Source organism: Pipra filicauda, unplaced genomic scaffold (genome assembly GCF_003945595.2).
Source record: "Pipra filicauda isolate LSUMZ 115617 unplaced genomic scaffold, ASM394559v2 scaffold84_size4826128_pilon, whole genome shotgun sequence".
Lineage (NCBI taxonomy): Eukaryota > Metazoa > Chordata > Aves > Passeriformes > Pipridae > Pipra > Pipra filicauda.
The window spans coordinates 1426714-1446593 of NW_024105031.1; the positions used below are offsets into that span (position 1 = coordinate 1426714).

A 19880-nucleotide genomic window follows, 5' to 3' on the forward strand; every position below is an offset into this window, starting at 1 on the left:
TACATAAGCCAGAAAAATAAATTAGAAAATACAAACTTCTGATTTAATTTACCATTTAGTATCCCCAAACATGGTAATAGCCACATAAAACAATCCTAAAAGGAAACTAAGCCATGTACAATAAAATTTAAAATAATTCTGCAACATAGGATCAAACGATCACAAAAACAATTGAACTTATATGGGAAAACAGTTCCTATATTTCTTATGCCAGCCTCAAACTGAATTAAAATAGGAATTTAATTTTCCCAAGACTAGGCAGAGGGAATGTGTGACCATTTATTTTTTTCTCAGTTACCTTCTGACAGGGGTCACCTTACTCAGATAGAAAGTTGGGAAGGCACATTTTCAGAAATAGTCAACTGATACAGCGAGGCACCCAGAGAGTAAAAGAATAAATTGTGCATTATGCAACCTCGGGGGCAGTCAGATGGGTCAGAATTATCTGCTCTTTGATTTTGAAACATTATTCCTAGAAAATCGCAACACATCTTTGGCAGTCTCATCTGTGCAGTGCAGTTAAGCATAATTTAAGCATATATTGTTAGGGTTTGCATTTGGTAAAACACTTCGGATACTTTTATGATAGGCCACTGCTAAGTGTAGGGGAATGTTCCTTTTTAACATCAGAGTTGAATAAAATTAAATATAAGCCGAGTACTAACAGTTGTCACAGGCTTTCAATCCCACTGTGTTACCCTTTCACACCAGGGTGTACAATTTCTGCATGTTAGCTGTTACAAACTCTGAATTAACTCACATCTCAGCTTTCACTGCTTCTACTGAAAATCATGAAGCTACAGCACCATCTAAAGGCAAAATACTGAACCAAATGGCCATAGTTGATTGATCTACCTGCAGTCACCGAAGAAGCTGGAGGAATCTCCATAGGAATATGTATTCATAGTGCTCTGTATTTTTCCAACACAGATACTAATTCTCAACATTCTGAGAACATTCTGTAAAATTAACTCAAAAAAGCGCGCATAGAAGGGACCCTGTGCTTATTTTGAGATGCAAAATTCTACCTTTTTTTTAAAATATCTCATTTTGATTGAAGTCATTTAATATCACAAAGTGATTTAACATGATAATGTCGCATACAAGCAACACCTATTTCAGTAAACCATGAGGTGTTACACTGCACAGAGACACAACTACTGGAGACACAGGAGTGAACAGTCCAAGAATGGGAGACGACTGACCAACTATTGCTGTGTAGAGAAAGATTTTATTTAATTAATTAATTACAGCTGCTCCTATTATTATGATGATGATTCTAAATCTGCATATTTGTTTAGTTTTTGTGTGTTATATTCAGAATCACTTTACCTTTCAAACTCTTTCTCTCTGGGAACTCAACAGAATATTCAATGTGACTAACAAATTAGGAACACACGCAGTAGGGAATGCATTTAATAAACTCAAATAGGGAATTATTTTTACCTTGACTTGCTCATTGGAAGTCACAGCACAGAAGACAATCTCCGTAAATCCTTGGGAAGGGAACATCCGGAAGCAGATACCACCGATAACACGACCATCTTTTATTAATGCAAGAGTTTTGTGTTTCCTGAGTAGACAAAAATAACAATCGCTTTAAACCATGTACATAGTACATAAAGTGCCATTACCTACCTTTTCTCAGAATTCTTGAATCTCTTGATTCACTTCTTTTCACAGTGCTAATGCAATTGTATATGCCTCAAGTTAGCCGCTTGTATCTACAGAAGAGTTGTTATTTTAACATCATGATTTGAATTTACTATAAAGATCATCGCCATGAAGCAAAGTCCTGGCCTTGCCAAGTACTCTGATATACTAGGGTAATATCCAATAAATAAAAGTTGTGCTGCTTTTATTGAATCCATTGATGACAGTTATGCCACTGTGCAGCGCTCAGGATGATTTTACCCTGAGTAAATTAGAAATTAATGGAGTTACAGCACAGCAAGTCCTTTCTAAGGGATTCCTGTTTCCTTGCACGCATTCTGTTTACCTAAGCTATCAGTTTCAAATGCAGCTGATGAAGCAAGAGATGACATTTCTTATTTCGAATCACCCACTCCCAGCAGAATCAAGACCAGAAAAAATATCCTTTTCTGTTGCGCTGCCAGGGAAGTTGTAATGAGGTGCAGTCTGAACTCTTGTGTCAAGGATAAAGAATTCTAGTGTAATCTTCAAGGTGTGAAAAGATTTACACAGCATCTTTCTTTAGATTATTCAAGACATAGTATCATATAAATTGTATAAACAATACAGTAAATTTACAGAAGATATTTTTGGGAGGAAAGCTAGTGCCAACAGCAAGCCTCTGTCAAAGAAGTTAGTTTGAAGAATGCATGAAGGAGGTTTATACATATATTTTATATATTATTCTTCTTCCTATACTTATTTTAGTGCTTTTTAGTTGTGGAATGACAGCAGCAACGTAGTAGCTAGAGCTTCTGTTGTGGTTTGACCCTGGCTGGATGACAGGTGACCACCAAAGCCTCTCTATCACTCCCCTAAACTGCACAGAGGAGAGAAAATATAATGAAAGGCTCATGAGTTGAGATAAGGGCAGGGAGAGATCACTCACCAATTACTATGACAGGCCAAACAGACTCAACTTCAGGGAATAAGTTGAATTTATTACCAATTAAAATCAGAGCAGGATAATGAGAAGTAAAGCAAATTCTAAAAATGTCTTCCCCCCACCCCTCCTCTTTCCCGATCCTCCAACTCCGTCCCCCCAGTGGCACAGGGGCACGGGGAATGGGGGTTACAGTCAGTTCATCATGTGTTGTCTATGTTGCTGCTTTCTCTTCAGGGAGAGGAGTTCTTCCCCTGCTCCAGTGTGGGCTTCCTCCTCCAGGCTACAGTTCTTCACAAACCGTCCTAGCATCCCCTTTCCATGGGGTCACAAGTCCCGTTATCAAACCTGCTCTAGTGTGGGCACCTCTCTCCACAGGGCTACAGGACCTGCCTGGAGCCTGCTCCAGTGTGGGCTTCCCACAGGGTCATAGCCTTCTTTTGGGCATCCACATGCTCCAGTATGCGGCTCCTCCATGGGCTGCAGGGGGCCAGCCTGCCTCACCATGGTTTTCACCATGGAAGGAGAAACTGCTACAGCAGTTCATGAAGAACTGCAGCCTCTGGGAAGGACCCATGTTCAAGAAGTTCATGGAGGACTGTCTGTCATGGGAAGGAGCCCATGCTGGAGCAGGGAGAGTGTGTGAGGAGTCCTGCCTGTGGAAGAAGGAGCAGCAGAGACAATGTGTGATGAAGTGACCACAGCCCCCATTCCCTATCCCCCTGCGCTTCCTGGGGGCGGAGGTAGAGAAAATCATGAATGAAACTAAGTCTGGGAAGAAGGAAGGGTTGGGGGGAAGGTATTTTAAGATTTAGGTATTATTTTCTCATTATCCTACTCTGATCTGATTTGTAAAAAATTAAACTAACTAATTTCCCCAAGCTGAGTCTGTTTTGCCTGTGACAGTAATCAGCGAGTAAGTAATCTCTCCCTGTCCTTATCTCTACTCAAGAACCTTTCGTTGTATTTTCCCTGCCCCGTCCTGCTAAGGAGGGGAGTGACAGAGCTGGTTTGGTGGGCATCTGGCATCCAGCCAGGGTCAACCCACCACAATTTTATGAAAAAGAAACCGATTGCCATTAATATAGCCATCAAGATAGTATTTGGGTGCAATCCAACTAGGCTGACCAGAAGCTATGAGGTCTTGAAAAGACAGAAAAGTGTAGCACCAGCAGAGCTGCCTCCATGCCACCTCTGCTGGCCCCTTCCTACACCACTGCCTGCAAAGAGCACCAGGCTCTCTCTGCCTCACCCACCAAACGCCTCTCCAAGGATACTCACGGATCAAAGACCAAGCGTGTGATGTATTCCTTCGGCATTCGAGGCAGCTGATGGGAAAACACATTCTGCAAACCAACCAGCCACATCATGATCTTCTTGTTGGGCTTCTGGTTCAGGGAATTGCCAACCACATGGAATTCAATCACCCCCCTGCGCTCCTCCAGCCTTGCTGCCTCATCCCGGGCCGAGTGTGCTGAGAGGAAGTTGGTCTGTACCACACCAAAGAGGAACAAAATTAAATTTTTGAGATTTCACATCCTCTGACAGAACAGCTTTAATGAACAAACAAATAAAACCCACTCTTTTTTTCCAACGGAGCTACCAACGATTACCTTTGGAATGCACCTTTGCATAAGTGTCACCATCAAATTAAGCCAGATATAAGTCTACATTACAGTGCATAAAGGCCTATTTGAACTTATATTGGTAAAGGCTAGGTAACACCTGCAATGGTTAGGACTCAACAAGTTCCAAAGCTCTCGAGGGACAGCACTCATCCAGTTAAAGCCTATGCCACTAAGTCATATTTTCTTTAGCCTTAGCCAGCTTGGGCAAGACTAGTGCATCTGCCTATGCATACTGGAAATCACACATTTTAATGTTGGTGTAGGAAAAGTCATGTTATTTTCATTTAGTGGTGCTTTCCACTATCTCTACCACTATTGTAAGAGCCTAACAAGAACATTTTAATTCCTACAGAATTTGTTGTTACATCTAGCAATTGCATCCATATACTTGAATACAGATTAAATTAATACAGAACATTTATTTAACTTATTTTTTCAAGATCATTTTACAATGCCAAAACATCTCTGCATGCACATACTGTTTACTTTTTAGAGAAAAGTTTGGCTGCTGGGTTTCTAGTCACTGCCAGCCTCAACAACCAGGCTGGCACTGCATTTACAGTATGCAGAGCCATCAGTCACAGTGCACAGTCTGAATAAGAAATGTAGGTGGTTCCAAATCTTCAGCAGTTTCTAGCTAAACCTTGGCAAATGAGCTGCTGGCAAAACATAGCCTGGCAGAGGGAACAGAAGGAGGAAAAGCCAGCCAAGAAAAAAAAAAAAGAAGTTTGCAATTCTGTACCATGGCACAATTCCGCAATTCTGTTTGTTTTTCTGTTTCAGCAGAGAAAAGAGCAACTGGGGAAGACAGAGCAAATAACTGTTTAGATCAGTTTCTGCACTAGTTAACTAGTGGTTTTAACCAGAGGTTTTACTTTGGATCTTTCATTCTGCTGCAATATTTGAACCCCATTTAACCTTGTCTTATGAGCTATATCTATTATATTAACAATTAAAAGCATACTCTGGACCCATTCTGTAATAAAAATGCAAGGTATTTTAACCCGGGGTCTACTTTTTTACTATCACTAGTTTCCAAGTCTCTTTGCTAGCCATACACACTGCATTAAAAAATTGTAGAACTATTCTTCATGTTAATGATGTATTTCACACAAATATTTTTTTTCACCTAATCACACTCTTTCAAAGTCTATTTTTCTTGACAGGACTTGCAGCTTATCATCCTCTATCCACGTGGAATATTTACTAAAAACAAACTGTTTACAAACAGACCATTTTCAACACCAAGTATATATATTTCTCACCTCTGGTCCAAGCATTGCTGCAGGATCTGTAATTGTTGACATTACTTCGTTGATTAACTCAATAGGAATATCTCCTACAACCCTTGGTCTTTTGGAATCCTCCATAGAATAGGGTTCATTATTTTTTCTCTTTTCCCCTATAAAACAAAACTAGGACAAATTAGAAACCACCAAACTGTCACAGACTAGCACTATGAAGTCTAGCACTTCTGTTATATTTTTTTAGTTTGTATGCAAGTTTTGGGGTTGGGTTTTTTTTTCTTTAATCCCCATAGGAAGGGAGATAGAGAAATAAATGAAATCTGAACAATACTTATCACTGCTTGATTTTGGCTTTGCACTGGAATATTAGCATGAAGCAGGATGAATGTACCTCTCCTTTTCCTATACCTCCATGAAACTACTTGATTCAAAATCCTCTTCATGGAACCTCTGTGCCGCTGTCTTGGAAGGCCAGTGCTCAATATACAAATTGTAATGCATATTTCCACATAACATGAAATCCCCATTTTAGGATTCAAGGGAACTAAGTATCCGTTATATATTTCTTTCACCCATTTTGTAAACCAAGCAGCATGTACCCTCTGATGCATCATACAAATTTGACTAAAAAAATTCCATATAAAGTTTCCAAATCAAAATATGTCATGTTAATTATTAACCACCCTACTAACTGCAGAGAAATATGTACTATAGTAAAAGCAACTAGTTAAAATTCATGAAAGAAAAGTTCACCAAGGACTAACAGAGGTACAGTAGCAGATAGAGCCAGCTGCTACCTCAGGATTACCCCACTCATTATGCTACTCATTCCCACTTCTGAGGGACAAGTTGAGAAATGGCCTTAAAGAAAGCTGCAGATAGGAGCTGCCTTAAGTTCCTCTGGAGTGAATGCAGGCTAAGAATTAATTTAGGCCACTTCTTTGAGGACTCATTTTATATAAGCTTAGGATCATCTCTCTGACCTACAAACTCTCTTGACAGGCTCATTAATTCTGAGGTGTTTGAAAAAGGATTTATTAGGAGAATTTATGCATTCACTAACTTTTTTCCTTCCAAGCCTTTTTTTTTTATTACCTGACCTCATTCAGGTTTTAAATTTAACCCTGTTGATGTGTTTATGCTTTTCTTTACTGCTCAAATGTAGGCACTTCCAGTACCTTGAAAGAATAAAAAACAAATGTGATGGTCCCTTCTACTGTGTCATTATTTAAATGAAACCTTTTTTCAGTATAATAGATGTATTCCAAGTAAAGTCTTTTTCAAAAACCTCTGACACTAGCAGACCTTTCCCCATTTTAATTTAATTTAAACAAATTTCTTTTTCCAAATACAGTTGTCTCTTCTGCTAGTTGAACATTAACCACACTGGAGAAAAAGTATGTGTGCACATCTTTCATCAAAAACATCTCAGGTTTGCTATTGCAGAGTGAAGGCAAAGGTTACCATACACTGCAACTACCAGTAATATCAACAGAAGCCAAAAAAAAAGCAAGTCTCTGTGCCCATTACCTAAGTTTGGGTCAAGGGCAGAAGAAACTTTGCAAGCTGGACTCATATTCCCACTGTTGGGTTGCTCCAGTGATGAAGGACTTGTACTGTATGCAACAGATCTTGCAACAGGAGGTGGACTGATAACTGCAATGACATAAAAGATAAACACAAAAAATTCAGGACATGGAACCCATTATGGTGTTGACTGAAGGACTATCACAAAGTTGGATCAACCTTCACACCTACCTTCACTTGAAAAGTAACAATTAGCATTGTGCAACAGAACAATGCCACCAGTTCGCAAGCAGAGACATTAAAGCTTTACCTCAATGTGTTTTTCTAACCTAACTTCTATCTAATGAGGGACTGCTGGATAACAGAGATTGCAAACATCAGGCTTTATTATTTTGCAGTGCTGAGCAGAAGCTAAGAAAACAAACTTCCTTCACATACCTGCCAAGCCTGCTGGCATTTAACTTCATGAAAGGGCTTTTTGTAGGGGTTTATTGAAAAGCAAAATCTCATCATTCAGCTTCAGCTGTCCGCTTTAACAGCATTCAAAGACTGGCTGGATAAATCGCACTCAATAAAAGGACTTGTTTCACCAGTTAAGAGGATGAAACTATTATTTTAAAAGGCCACTGACTAACATATCTCTCTCTAATATTAGAAAATAAAAAAACCCCACAAAACAAAAGAAACAGACAAACAAAAAAAACCAAAACACCCACCCACCCCCACCCAGGAAAAAAAAAAAGAAAGAAACCCTACCAATCTGAAATTATCCAAGTTTCATTTGCGTTACTCACCACTAAATGCAAATTACCTGTCTGGATTCCTAGCTGGCCAGTTCGGGAACTAGACACCATGAAATCCTGATCCCAAATGGGAGAATTCTGGCTGTACACTTCTTCTTCCAGCATAGACAGAAACCTAGGCACAAAACCAGGTGAAATATAGGATCAATCAAAACAGGTTCTTTTTCAAAAAAAGAACTTGCAACACTTTTAAATTAAAAATATTTACTGAGTCAGTAAATGGTCAATTCTTTCAAAAAAAAGAACACACACAAAATCACAAGCCAGAGTAGACATTAAGTATCTTAATTCGGTAGAGTACTTTCACTTACAAGAATTTATCTTTGATTATAAGTAATATTTATCTAATTTGCAAATGCAGAAAGAAACAGTTACAAACTACTTTTAAAGAACAAAACTGCACTAAGAAAGCTATAAGCTGACTAATGTTATACAATGATGAAAAAATATGTTTGGATAAACCAGTGTTTTCCAGATGTACTTGCTTTCTGCCTCTTACAGATTTATAAAATCCCAGTGTTAGTTATAAACAATGCTCTTAGGAAGATATTTTCAATCCTTTAAGTGTCCTATTGTAACATTCAATTGCATGTTTGTGCTTGCATAACAGTATTTTTAACCTTACTTTGGTACGGTTACAGAAACTGCACGATTTTAAACGTCTCTTGGCATTACTATATGGGAGAAATTCCACAGTTCAGATAATCCAGCACACTCGCCTTCTCGGGATACATCAATTCCCACTCAGAAGCAAGACAGTTGCTTATTCTATGTTCCACAAAAGGAGTTTTCAGAGCAGAAGTTGACATGGCACATTTTTACTCCCTAGAGTCATCTACATGTATAGAAATTAGCTGAAACTAAAAGGACTGTTGAGTAAGACTTTCTTGAACAGGATAAGGACTTTCAGGATCAAGTCGGGCTTTTGTATTGTATATATAGAACAGCTATACCTAGGCAATGAGCTGTGTTTGCTGCTGATTATACAGCTGATAATGGCTAGAACGGTTTGCAACAGTAACCTGACCGACCATCTGTGACAGAGCAGAAGGACAAATTAAACTTTAGCCAAAGCTACATTTATAGGCAGTACAGAGGCTCTGCCTTCAGCCCCGTTAGTGACTAACTCCTAGGTACACAGGCCTAACTAGTGGGTGCTTTCTTTGGCCAGAAAGGAGAGTCTGGGGCAGATGGGAGCCTGCGCCAATGCCAGGCTCCATGCTCTGAGAATCAGCATCTCTGTAGGGTTCACTCAGCATAATGCCAGCAGAGAGAAAAATGCTTCACACAAGTACAGCCCATAAAAGATTTAAAATGTTATTCATATATCTCACAGATCATCTGCAAATAGTGCTTGTCTTTCTTTTTTTCCCCAGTAGAATATCAAAAGGAACTGCAGTGAATAATAATGCTTTTTGAATTGCTGTAAAAGGGTGTAAAAGGCACTGAAAACAGGGGCATATGCACACCTACATCCTCCACAAATCTGCTCCTTGCATCAGTGTCATGTTAAATCCTTCTTTATACCTATTTCAGGACCAGGTCAAGATCCTTTTCCAAGATACATACAAACATTCCTGTATCCATAACAGTCTACCCCAGAGACCGTGTACGTCTTTCAAAGAGGTAAAATATGCTATTAATAACAGTAGAAGCAACAAATCCTGGCTCTACTCAGCTTTGGAAAGCTCATGTTGAGCACTAAGCCAACTTGCAGTCCAACACAGTAGCTTGCATAGCATCAGTGCCACCAGGTCTCCCGAGGTTCAGTTTATTTGTTCTTAGGAGGGACAGGTTTTTCAAGGATGACCTAGAGAGCCAAGCCACCCTCACAAAATAAGGATATAAGGATTCAGTATTTTAACTGGAAGATTACAATGAATGATCCCGTCACCCCTACCTCCCCTCTTTATCACCAGTAAAACATTTGAAATTAAGGACTGTCAATGTTGAGCATGTTTTGAGGTAAGTCATTCTCCCACATTCCCCAATGTGTAATTATTGTTGCTTAATTGTGACAGAGAGTTGTCAACATTCCAGTAGTAGAACAGGTAGTCAATACAAAATTTATGAGTTTAGGATTCACTGGTGCAGTTTTGCACTGACTCCTCTCTTCTTTGTCAAATAAACCCATCTCTTCTGGGCATGGGGTGACTACTTTGTTCCCTATTACAATGTTGAACTAAACTGAAATTCTTAGGTGTTTATAAACTCCTGTACAACACTCTCTTTTTTACTGCTCCATCACCCACAGCAAAGCAAGAGGTTTCTGTACATAAAATACACTAGTTCAAGCTATGGCAGTAAATAAAGCTGCAGTATCTACTTGTAACTGAACAAAAAGAGAAATTATTTTAAACCGCAGGTAATTTTCTGCTTTCCACAACAAAGTTATGGTTAACTTTGAATGCAGGCACACTGTGACCCCTTACTTTGGAAAATGAGTGAGGATTAGTGTTCGTTTTTCTTGAGGAAGCTTGTCTTTCTCTTGCCTGGCCTGCTCCAGCAGTTGCCGCCTCATTACGGTGAAAACAGAGCGAAGCAAGGTCCTACCAAAAACCTGGGTGGTTTCATACCTAGGTAGGCTGTCACAGAACTGAGGGACGTTGCAATAACAAAGCCACCTGTAAAAAGTAAAAAAGATAATTATCACCATCTAATATAAGACTTAGTGCAATAAAACCACTATCTACATCATTTATAACTCAGCTGAGAGCTATATGACTGTATAAATCAGTTCTACAACATGGCTGGACAGAATTAAGCAGTATGTATATTGCCCAGTATTTTAAAGAAATGACAGACAAGTAGTTTTAAGTCTCCATATATTCTTTTTCTCTGGAGTCTAGTTTCTACAAAGTGTTCTTGTTCCAGAAAATAATCATAGATTACAGAAAATTCATGTTGATGTCAGGGATTCTCTCCACAGCTTATTCATTCAGCCTCCCACATCCCCTGCCTCTGATTCCAAAGACCCTTAGTACAGTCTGTTTTCCCCTCTTAAAACTTCTATGTTTCTCCACACAGAGGCAAAAGGGGTGACACTTTTAACTAGCTCCATGTTAAACTGACTGGACTTCTGTCCGGGTTTCCCATCAGTTTTCTTCTTCCCATCACACCCTGACTTGTTACTCTTTCATTACCAGTATCTCCCTCCATAATGAGTTTTGCATTAAGAAGTATATACGAAAATTATAGCATGTCATGTTTCTCTTCTTGGAAAAGGGACCATGGTACTGAAGAGATAATTCAGGAGTACACTGCCTATGTAGGTCACAAAATCTGTTAATCTTACAAATGAGTCTTCAGTATCTGTGTATAAGTGGTATCTGGTGCTGTAGCAGACTCAGATCACAACCATGATGAAAGCTCCAGCAATGACAAGAAAATGTTAAGAACTGGATGCAAACAGACTGTGTTGGATCCTACATGGATCCTCATCCAGACCCAAAGTACAGCCTGTCTCAAAATGGTCTCCCAAACTCTTGTTCCTTAATCTTTGCAAACATAAGTTGCAAAAGAGTTGTGAGATAGAGTTGTTAACAGACCTCTACTCCCTGTTCTTGGTTGATAAAGAACATCTCTCAAAACACAAGGATGCATGTGAAATTCTGATACGGTTTCATTCAGATCCTCAGGTTTTCCAGTGAAGTCGGTGACTGCAAAAATTCAGGAGGTATGCCCATGGTGCACAGCAGCACCCTGAGCAATGCTTCAAGCAGCACAGAGGAAAGAAGTTTACAATGACAGGTTAGATCCGATGGGAAGAGACGGCACTTTGGGTCAGAGGGAACCTTAGGGACTGTGGGCAGGTGGGTTTGAGAAATGACAAGTGACAAAATTATTAACAACAAAAGCCACAGACCAGAGCCAATTAGCTATTGATTCCCAATAAAAGTTAGCTCCCACCAACTCTGGCTGATATCTGTTATCACAAACAAATAGAGATCAAACACCCACCAAACATGGTCTTAGGAGCCTCATGGATTATAACTGTCCTTTATGCCAGGCAGTTATTTAAGGTGACAAGTCATGAGAGCATCCCAGTCAGGCACAGACACAGCACAGTCTGCTGTATCACTAGCCACAGCCTCAACTCACACCAGGGTTTGCTGTTCACCTTCATGGAGCTGACCTGTGTCAGAGGAAAGGCCATCAGGAAAGCAGTCAGAAGGTGGTGCTCATCCTCAGCCACAAAAAGAGTCCCCAGCAGTTTCTGGTAACCAGGATGCTGACAGAGGTTAGCTAACTGCTGCCTGCACTTAGCTGCTGTGACTATGCTAACTGAAAAAGGCACTGCACTACCATTGTGAGAAAAAGAAAATTAAAAGAGACACGGCTTTTTATTCTAGCTCTTCTTCCCCCAGTGACTAAGTTATTCCTTTGAATTCTAACAATGTATTAAAAGGTCATAACAAGAACTACCATTTTAAGGAACTGAATAATATCTACTCCCCAGTCAGCATTCAAGCACTTGCAAAATTATTTTGATTTTTCAACTCCTCTGTGATTTGGTTTCAAACAGTGATGCTTTACAATGCTTAATGTTATCTTCTTTTTCTTTTTTAAGCTGAATAACAAATAGGGATCTTAGATACAGCTCAAATCTTATGAAGACCAAGAGCACTTTGCAAACACAGAACATGCAAAACCATTGTTAGATACAGACGTTCACAGCCTCTGCTCCCTGTTGCTGGCTGATAAAGCACACCTCTCAAAACGCAAGGTTGCATGTGAAACGGATGTACTCTCATTAAAATCCTCAGGTTTTCATGTAAACTCCACGACTGCAAAATATTCACAAGGTACACCCATGGCACAAAACAACTGGTATATTCCTGAAAGTTGTACATGTTGTGAGGAAGACTTGTAACAAGCAAAAGCAGTGTTACCTGGTATAATTCACTTTATAGCCCGCAATATCGTCATTGGGTGATCGTAGTCTTCGCTGAGAAGGTGTCTCCAGGTGCCAGTAGTTAATGCGGTTCAGAAACATTTTAGCCAGTTCCACTATTGTTTGTCTTTCCTTCGACGGTAAGTGGCTAAATTTGTACTGCACAAAATTATTCACACCCTTAAGAAGGAAGAAAATCCTGTTTAAGTATTTAGCCATAATTTTTGTAGGAGAATCCTCAAATATTCCTCACTTTATGTTTATTAACCCTGAACTTGCATTACATGGGAAAGAAAAATATTAGAGACCATGAACTCCTTGCTCAGCTACTTATGTAGCTGCCACAGGCTGGTTCCTGTGTACACAGCAGCAGGTACATACAGATATTTTTATGTAATCCATCTCCAGCAGCTGATGTAAAGGTAGAAAAGAAAATTCTTTATTTTTCCTTGCTTCTCAAAGTCAGGGAACAGAGAAAGTTCTGGTAGGCTTTCTTCTATATGCTCTGTAAATCAAGTATCACCTACGAAACTCTACCTACTTTTCAATAGAGTAGGGCTTGTGGACTTCTACTTAAATTTGTCTCTACACACCATATTACTTCTTCAAGAAGTGACACTACTTCAGAAGCATATCTCCTCATTGCACTTTGGATACTGTCCACTTTAAAGAAAAATCTACTGAATATAGTTAAAATATGTGACTAAAAGTGCTGCAATATATATTTATTATAAATCAATTATAACATCTGTGTTTAGCAAATAATTTTGTTTGATTGAGTTGCTGAGCTGCTAAAAACAGAATCAAAAATATTGGTCTATTTTAAAGCAAAAATTATTTCAAATAAACTGTAAGAAGAATTACTCTTTTATCTCTATGCTTTATTTTCTTAGGCAAATTGAGCAAACAGTAAAAAGAAGGTGACAAAAAATTATATTGCATAATTTTTATTATATACACCTTTTTAATAGTGTATTTTAAGGACTAAGAGTATATGGAGATTACATACCCTCATTTTTTGTTTATATTCAAATTAAAGGAGAACTTCAGGTGAAGACTTCTCAGAAATTCAGGAATAAAGTGGTTTGATTTTCTAAATTATAAGAAGTGACAGCTGCAAGAAATAATTACTACACGTAACAGTCCTCACATTTAAAATACCCTGTTTAAGAATAGAGCATTCATTCATTCACTGATGGGAAAACATTGAGCTCCCGTTTCAGCAAGGTATGTGAGCCACTGGAGTCTCACTGGAGCTAATGGGTCCACTTGTCTGCCAAAAGTGCATTCTTGGGAGCTCACTTCATGAAAAACTGAATTTGTCATATGTTCTTTATCCATTGTGAGTTACAAAAGCCTCAGTTCTTTGGTTTTGGCTTTGCTTATTTGTTGTGTACCCTTTGAAAGAGAAGGCTATGATCTCACTGAATTGGATTGCAACATTTTCCTTGATTTACAGAAGGCAAGTGTCATTTTAATATTGGATTTCAAAACTTCAACAGCATTTTTCATCACTTGAAACAAAGAAAGATTAGAAGTGCCCACATAAAAGTAGCATTTCAAGTTAATTTTCTGAACTCACAAAAAAGTCAGTTTCATTAAAGCATAAGATGAATGATGAGAGAAGTCAAATAATGTAACTATTGTGCCAATACTGAAGGAGAATCAGCAGAAGTCTCCTATAGTCCCTCATTTGTCCTAAGCAATACACAGAAACTTCTGCAAAGTGCCTAAAATGCCCTGTTTTCAAAACCAGTGCATACATTTACAAAAAAAAAAAAGAAAAATCCAACAAAAAAATCCCCAAACTCCCAACCCCTCACCAAATAATAAAAAGTAAATAAAAAATTAAAAAAAACCAAACAAATAAAAACAGAACAACCCAAAAAAACATACAAAAAGACCACCACACAAACAAAACCCACATCTTGACTCTTTACCTGTTCAATGCTAGGTTTCTCAAATGGAGGACTTTCCAAAGATCCTTCTACTACAGGTTTTCCCATTTGTAAAATGCACTTCCTCAAAAGCTGTTTAAAACATAGAGATTTTTTTAAAAATTAGTATATTTGCATACACAGAGTCAATGGAAGTCACAAGTGCATAACACACCACAAGCAGTGTTGTAAATCTCTTGGCTATATATCTGCTTGTTTAGTCATCTGAATTTATAATTACTAAACTTCATTGTTAATTCACCTTCTTTGAAATGCATACAAGAGGCTTCTCTGAGGAAATGTAGGCAGCTAAGTTAGCTTTGATATTAACAGACTTTATTTTATGTAAGTAAAGAAAGTTGTGCAGTTTATAGATGGGACTCAGGGTCAGTTCCTCTATCATCTGGATGACTTTTGGAATAAGAATCAATACACTTCAAGTACCAGAATGTCCAGCCCACACTGCTCTACTCAGTAGAGCCTCACCCTAGTGAAAAAATGTACCACCAAAGTCAATCCATGCATGAGTGAAATTGGCTTATGTGTGAGAGAATGAAAAATCCAAGAAGACACTTCACAAGTTCAGCTTACTTTGAACAGGTAGAAATAAACTTGCTTGGTGTCTGCATCTTCTTCTTTGTGGACACAGGTGAACAGATACTCCACATCCAATACAATGCCCAGAAGCCTATTCATTTCTTCTTCAGACACATTCTCCAGGTGAGAAACATGAGCAGCTAAACAAAATAAAAACTCAAACTTGTTAAGAGCCTACTGAGAGAACCAATAACACAAGGATTCTCCAGGAGATCTCAAACAAAGCCATAACCATAAAGGCACTGATCCTGAAATAACCTATTTAAACAGAACATCTTATCAGAGGTAACTGAAACACGTGTCACATCGAAGCAATTTGTAAAGGCTGTCCAGTGGTGGTAAATATGAATGATATCATCTGTTAACACATAAAGCTGACCACACAAGTCCTGTTTGTATTAATATGTTGCACTATATAACTACATACATTTTTGTCCCTTTGAGACAAGGTTACTTGACTAAAGAAAATAAATCCATAATTCCCATAAATTAGGCAATCCAGGTGCAAGTAGCACGACACTCTGTGAAGAGTAAAAAAAAAAATTAGTGCCGAAAATCGGCCTGGAAAACAAAATTATTGGCTAAGTCTCTTACTTTCATATGATGTAAGATCAAACTATGCTTTGTGCACAATACATTAACAGAGATTTTGCAGACTGTACATGCTCGTTTGTTTGGAAGTTTACAAAAGAGTATCTTTACATTTATTGTAATTTCCAAGTGACAAACTCCCTTTTATCATCTCCAAAGGTAAATACAGCTCCTCATCTGTAATTGTCAAAAGCTTGAGGTTTCTACATGTAAAACAGGGCATTCAGTTCAAGCTGGTTTCAACAACTGGCCCCAGGAAGAGAGAAGGCAATGTAAAACAAGAGGTCAATTCCCAGAAAGAAGATATTTGCATTACAAAAAGCAACAAGATCTTAGGTGACTCTTGGCCAATGTACATGGTATGCATATCCTTTCCTCTGAAAGAACAACAAAATATGTTACAAAGAAAGGGAAAATAACTTTAAAGTTTGGGCATTTCTTTTTGGGCATTAGCATTTCTATATTTTAATGAATTTTAATGAATTTTATCAATATTTACTTTTTAAGATTAACATCGTATCTTTTCATCAGAAATCTGAGTCCTCAGTTGGGGAGGTAGTGAGGAAAAATAACACCTGATTTGAAAATGATCATATTTATTGGCCACCCAAAAAAGATGGTTTGTTTTGAGAAGTTTAGTATGACATCAAAACATTTAAATTCAAAAAATTTGTTCAGCTTCAAGTAAAAAGCACACCATAGCTCAGAACATGAAAAAGATACCAGCAATTGTTTCTTAGGAGGTATCTTAGGGGGTTGGCTATCATGAGCCTCCTTTAAGGACAAATATTCAGCATTCTAGGCAGAATAAAATGATTTAATTTCTGTCCTTGAGACAGGCATGAAGGGTTAATATTCCAAGCTGTCTGTCCTGATGTTTTAAAAGTAATGACTAGCCTCCTAGATGAGCTTTGCATTAGAAACTGATAACATTCTAAGGAAACTTTGCATCAACTAACAAATGAATAAAATATCACCACAGGAAGCCATTTCTATGCAGTATCCATAACAATACTGAACCTTGAGTACTTAGTGGCCATGTTTAAACATTTTATTAAACTAGACAATTATTACCCCTACTGTGAATTTAAAAGTACAATAAGTGTATTAACAGCATGTATTTAGTACCTGTTACCATTTCCCATAAAGACACCAGTGTTTGTACATCATCTCAACAAACTATTGTTTTTTCAGATGTTCACAGCCCATTCCCGAATTCTGTGGCCATTAGTAAACCTTCTGTTAAAATCAAAGTTTTAGAACACTGATATCAAATACTGCATTACTCTTGACTAGAGTTACACAGTCCCAGTCACATGCACTGCCCAGCTGGTACACCCTGCCTCAGCTGCTGTCATGCCTGAAAAAAAAATTCAAATATCACATGTATAGATTGCTACAGCATGCAGAGGAAACAAGTAGAAATAGCAAAGGTCTGCACTGATATGAAGACCTGCAAATTCAATAAGCAAGTACTGCAATCAGGAACAGTGAAAAAAGAGGAATGTGTCCAAAGTCTATCTCAAAATCAGTGTGTACATAAAAACACTAGCAATGTATATTGGACAGACAAACCAAGAAATACCCAAATATGCTCGTGAAGGTGCATAGCAGGAACTGAAGGCAGTGCTAGGGGAAAAAAAGGGGCTGAATGTGTATACAAAGTATTAGCATATTAATTAACTAGTTTTTAAAGTGATTCAAGACTGAAAACATTTACCAACAGAAAAATAAACCCTGTAACACAGGAAAAACCAATCAAATATAAAAAAAGAGTCTCTAACTACACAACACCTGGTCTTGAGGCTGGCAGGAAGTGAATTCTCCCAGCACCCAATTCAGTCACCACTTCACAGCAACATATCACCCAGATAAAAGAAATATTCATTAAAACAACCATATTGAGCCAAGTTGTGGGGCTGAGCACCAAAGAGATGAATACAAGTTGTAGGTAAGTTGACTATAAATTAATACACACCATTAAATAGATTTATGCACCGAAACCTGCACTGGCTTGAAGATCAAACCACACTCCCAAAAAGAGACATCTCAAGCAAGACAAGTATCTAGGATTACCTTACCTTTGAAAGAAAATAATAAATCTTAAAAAGGAAAAAAAAAAAAAGAACATCCTACATTTTACATCAGGTACAACTTTAACCAGTACAAGAATTTCTACATCGCTATGTCAAAGGCTTCCCTAGGAGGAGAAAATTCAGCACAGATAATCTGAAGCCTACACACCTTGTCATAAATTTGGTTTCAAAGGTGTTCAGCAGGAACACACTCATTTAGAGGAGATGAATAGGAAAATTATCTTGGAAAACACCACTGAAAGACATGTTTTTGCCAGTAGTATGAGGAAGCACACAGCAACTCATTTCAGTTACTTCAAATGAAACATCTTCCTCATTAGCTGCGGTCAGAAGAATAAGAAACTTTAACTTTCCTAAAAAGAGCAGTAAATAAAAATACAGTTTCTTCCATAGAGTACTTTTACTGGTTTTACACTACTAGTTTTCCCTCGTTCCCTAGGTAACGAGTGAAGACCAAAACCGGCCTCAGCCTTTAGAAAAGTGAAGTTTTCTACACAAATACATAACATCCACAAATTCTGCTGAAGAACAGAGAACTGACAGGCACATCTTGCTACTTTAAAAGAAAATAAAAAAAAATAAATAGAAGAATAAGCTCTTTCTTCAAAGGCCAGGAATTAAAGGGATGGGTAACACAAGCCACCTCAACCACATAAACAGAAGCCGCATGGAGAAGCTATGTGATGAAAAGTTGGAACTAACTTGGTTAAAGTGACTAAATGACTGGGATGCCATGCATTTCTTAATCTCCTGCAAGCAAACCCAGAGATTGGGAGTATCAGGAAAGGAAAGAACTGCTGAAAAGCCTAGAAATAAACTGCATGTAATGAGAGCATAAAAAGAATAGAGAAGAAATGGAAACAAATTCCAACTAAAAAAAAAAGTATTCCATACAAACTACAAGATTATTTTTCAAAACTAAAAAAATAAATGATCTATTGTGAAGGTTTTAAATTTCCTTTTTTTTATTTCACTGTCCTAAGTTTTGGACAGCAACAAAAACTAAATAGCAACTGCTCCTTTTCAATTAGTTCTGAATTTTATTTTAGCTCAATTTTTATTTGATATTTGCTAAAAAGGACATGTATCAGTTGGAACAAGTCTAGAGGAGGGTGACAAAGGTGATCAGAGGGGTGGAGCACCTCTCTTATGAGCTGGGAGTATGGAGAAGAGAAGGTTCCAGAGACACCTCTGAGCAGCCTTCTAGTACCTATAGGGGCCTACAAGAGAGACAGGGACTTTTTATAAGGACATGCAGGACAACGGGTGATGGCTTTAAACTGAAAGAGACTAGGTTTAGATTAGATATAAGAAAGAAGGTTTTTTACAATGAGTGTGGTAGAAAATTGGAACAGGTTGCCCAAAGAGGTAGTGGATGCCCCTTCCCTGGAAACATTCAAGTTCAGGTCAGACAGGGCTCTGAGCAACCTGATCTAGTAGAAGGTGTATCTGCTTTAGTAGGTGTACCTGCTTAGTGCAGGAGGGCTGGACCTTTAAAACATCCCTTCAAACTCGAACTATCCCATGATTGCAATAAATACAAAAAAAGTCATCAGCTTTTATTTTGGATAAGTATAAATTCTTAAAATAATACTACAGTGATTCACCACTATTTTTCAGGCTATGTGGGTAACAAATTGTTATTTATTCTAAGTCTGAAAAACAAAATCCCCAAAACCTCAACAGCATTTAACAGTGGATTTTGAGCAGCTGCTTCCAAGATATGCAAGCTGTCTGCACATAACTTAGAAAATGCTAAGATGTACAACCTAGGTATTATTTTGTGCGACACAGAAAAGGCACAGTTCTTTTGGTAGGTAGGAGTACCTGCTTTAGAGAATATTTTATACTTAATTCTAAAATAAGGAAACCTAATACAGCTTACCAAAGAGTCATTCATGTGGTATCTAAGGCAGCTGACATAAATCTATGTGAGGTTAACGCATATGTAACACAAAGTATTAAAACTGCAATGGGTAGCTTAA

The 19880-nt window shown here is 38.1% G+C and overlaps 1 protein-coding gene across 1 annotated transcript in view; it reads right to left on the bottom strand.

Annotated features, from left to right (window-relative positions):
- KAT2B (lysine acetyltransferase 2B) overlaps positions 1 to 19880 on the bottom strand; it is a 40030-nt gene that overhangs the window by 10913 nt on the left and 9237 nt on the right. The window contains exons 3-11 of the mRNA XM_027717303.2: positions 15203 to 15348; positions 14615 to 14704; positions 12673 to 12854; positions 10213 to 10404; positions 7789 to 7895; positions 6981 to 7106; positions 5469 to 5605; positions 3857 to 4065; positions 1447 to 1573 (exon numbers count right to left, since the gene is read on the bottom strand). Of these exons, the coding sequence (XP_027573104.1) occupies positions 1447 to 1573; positions 3857 to 4065; positions 5469 to 5605; positions 6981 to 7106; positions 7789 to 7895; positions 10213 to 10404; positions 12673 to 12854; positions 14615 to 14704; positions 15203 to 15348 (1316 nt within the window). The remainder of the gene's footprint in view (positions 1 to 1446; positions 1574 to 3856; positions 4066 to 5468; positions 5606 to 6980; positions 7107 to 7788; positions 7896 to 10212; positions 10405 to 12672; positions 12855 to 14614; positions 14705 to 15202; positions 15349 to 19880) is intronic.